Source organism: Chenopodium quinoa, unplaced genomic scaffold (genome assembly GCF_001683475.1).
Source record: "Chenopodium quinoa cultivar QQ74 unplaced genomic scaffold, ASM168347v1, whole genome shotgun sequence".
Taxonomy (NCBI): domain Eukaryota; kingdom Viridiplantae; phylum Streptophyta; class Magnoliopsida; order Caryophyllales; family Amaranthaceae; genus Chenopodium; species Chenopodium quinoa.
In genome coordinates, this window is record NW_018745080.1 from 643,718 (window position 1) to 646,554 (window position 2,837).

The window sequence follows — 2,837 nt, forward strand, 5'->3', positions numbered from 1 at the left end:
CTGTCATATTAATAATATAATTCCATGTAGGTGTATATCTTCGTACATTAACAATAATAAGTTCGTTAAATTATTTCATGAAATTTGAATACATAGATTAGCAATATAATACTTTTTTTTGTATCTAAAAGTTTATCGTTTAGAATCTCATTATTCTTCAATTTGAGAAGTTCATTAAATTATTTTGAAAGCTATTTAAGGTCTTATTTGACTCATCTTAATGAGTAATATAAAAAAGTATTAATATTTTTTTTTTATAATAATTTAACTATGAGGTAATAAATAAGGGTAATAATGGTCAAAATTTCTAAGATATTTTTTTTTTGACAAGAGCAAATGAACAAACAAAAACTAAAAACTATAGCAGATTAGAACAATTTATCCGGCAAATCTTAGCAATATCATCAGCCTGATATACCTGGTCTCTCTGGACCTTTAAAATCGTGCATCTTTGAAACGTAGCCTCCACTCCCCTGATTTCCTTCAGCAACCAAGCAATCGAAATGTCCTTGCTCGGGTGCACCTGTAAATTGTTCAAAAGGCCAGCCGAGTCAGTGAAGAGAAGGATTCCTATTCTCCCTTTTGCTCTAGCCCACTTCATTGCTTCAAGGCAAGCCCAGGCCTCACATTGAATAACTGACACAGCTGCCCCATGTTTACCTCCTTTGTCGAGAGCAAACCCATGATGATTAGGCTTAACTGCGCACCCTATCCCTGATCTTGTTGTCTTCCTATCCCATGAGCCATCTGCTTCCACCATGAAGTCATCAAAACCTTTGTCTTCCTTTCCCAGTTGCACACAATTAAAGCCCGGGAGAAGAGTTGGGTCATTTTTTCCACTTAAATCCCCCACATTTGTTAGTCTTGTTTGATGTTTAAAAGTCTCATGGTCTTCCATAGCTCGTTGAATAGCTTCATTCACTAGGCTTATAGTCCCCTTAGTATTATTGAAGCATCTAGCATTTCTAGTCCTCCATAAACCCCACATAGTTGCCACGAACAAAGCACAACGGGTGCTGTTCTTACCATCCTCGCTATTAAGCAGCAGGATAAAGTGCTGGACCCAACTTTTCAAAGAGTTGAACCCAGGAGAATCAGGGCAAATAGTTAGGGAGCTACTTTCCCAAACTTCCTTTGCCGGAATACAGAACCTGAAGATGTGTGGGCTATCTTCTAAGTTTACCTCACAATGATCATAGATTTCATCTACTCTTATTCCCCTTTTAGCCAAATTAACCTTGGCTGCAATACCGTCATGAAAGAGCTTCCAGAGGAAAACCTTCCATTTAGGCTGGATGACCAGCCTCCAAATCACCTTTACAAATTCTTGATCCCTTGCTGCAAAATTTGATCTCTCTAAACCCCCATCCTTTGATAAGTAGTAGTATCCAGTTTTGACGGTGTACCTGCCCGATGGGTGATATTTTCAGTAAATAAAATCGTCCTCCTCAGTTGACTGTGGTAGTTCCATTGACAGAATCGATTTTGCACTATCCCAGTCGAAATATTCCCTTACCATTCCAGCATTCCAAGCTTTATCCTCCCTGTTAATAAAATCCTTCACTTTCCAGTTAGCCGCGGCTCCCAGAGTTTGACCTGATCTAAGATATATATTGACAAATAAACGAGCTGATACAAAGAGAATAGCATTTATATTGTGTTCCATATAATATATTGGAATAAATTTAAAGAATTAAACAAAATCATCCAATTTTATATTACTTGAATATCTTGATTATACTTGTACTATGAATTAGTCCACTGACAAACTCTCTTCCACTAGCACTTGACTTTCAGTATCCCATGCTTGATAAATAGAATAATATTGAGTTCATATAGAAAAGTTATTGACCTTTTGAGAGGAATAATAAAAAAATAAAAAAATAAATAAAAATTTAAAAAAATTAAAAAAAAAATGATAAAAAAAGGAAAGAAAGGAGAAGATATAATATAGAATTAGTGACTAAATAAAGCTAGCTTGAGTGTTACTTCTATTTTACTCACTCTCATTAACATTCGATTGTCAGCTTGATGGGAAAGGGTGCCGAGGGGGTGGCTAGGTGGTGCACCGTAGGGGTGAGTAATATATATACTTGGATATTGGATTTTGAGTTCCAAACTAGTTTTGATTGTGGATTAAAATACAAGATTTAGTCCAAAATTGGGCACCTAGGCCAAGTGAATTGGAAACCAAAACTTGAATCAATTTCATGCATCAAGTTTCTAATTGGATTTGTCAAAATTGGTATCAGACTTCGATTCGATGCTCATAATCGGTTCCATTAACAAATTGTTTAGCTCACTTTGTAATTTTATTGAATTTTCATGGTTTAGTCTTCAAAATTTTATTGGAAATTTTGTTGTGATAGGGCCTTGAGCCAAACTCGTTTCATTACCATCCAAAATTTATATACTATATACAAGTGGCGTATTAATTTTTAACAATCGGTCCATATGCAATACATCATCTTAGCCATACTTATCGGTTTCTACTATAAAAACAAACTATCTTTTAAATATTATTTACGTGCGTGCCTATATATAAAAGCCATATGTATATACAACCAAAGAGTAATAACTGAAATAATAAAGTGAATAATAACATATGATTAATATGAATGAATTATGAGCATGTGGAATTGCCTCAGCAGAGAACAACAAACCAAACCACAAAATAATGTTAGTAATAAATCGTAACTATCATGAAGAACCCTGCATGCATGTGTGGGAAAATAGCATGATATACATTACAAATTACAACGATAGATTCATGTGATCACATCTTTCATTTAATTGTAACAACTCATGAAAGATAGAGACCAATTTCCAAGTTTCGT

At 34.6% G+C, this 2,837-nt stretch overlaps 1 protein-coding gene across 1 annotated transcript; it reads right to left on the reverse strand.

The window, feature by feature from the left end:
* Positions 1-358: 358 nt before the first annotated feature.
* On the reverse strand, positions 359-1,666 carry LOC110709556. The gene is made up of 2 exons (XM_021887775.1): positions 1,458-1,666; positions 359-1,406 (listed from the first exon to the last, which is right to left on the reverse strand). The coding sequence occupies exons 1-2, from the start codon at positions 1,664-1,666 to the stop codon at positions 359-361; spliced, it is 1,257 nt and encodes a 418-aa protein (XP_021743467.1).
* Positions 1,667-2,837: the final 1,171 nt, after the last annotated feature.

What these genes read in the sequence shown, in the direction of transcription:
- LOC110709556 (XM_021887775.1), bottom strand. Translation starts at nt 1,666, where the DNA reads ATGGAACACAATATAAATGCTATTCTCTTTGTATCAGCTCGTTTATTT. An exon ending in CTGTCAATGGAACTACCACA is followed by an intron (nt 1,407 to 1,457) that starts GTCAACTGAGGA and finishes CCCATCGGGCAG; the next exon opens with GTACACCGTCAAAACTGGAT.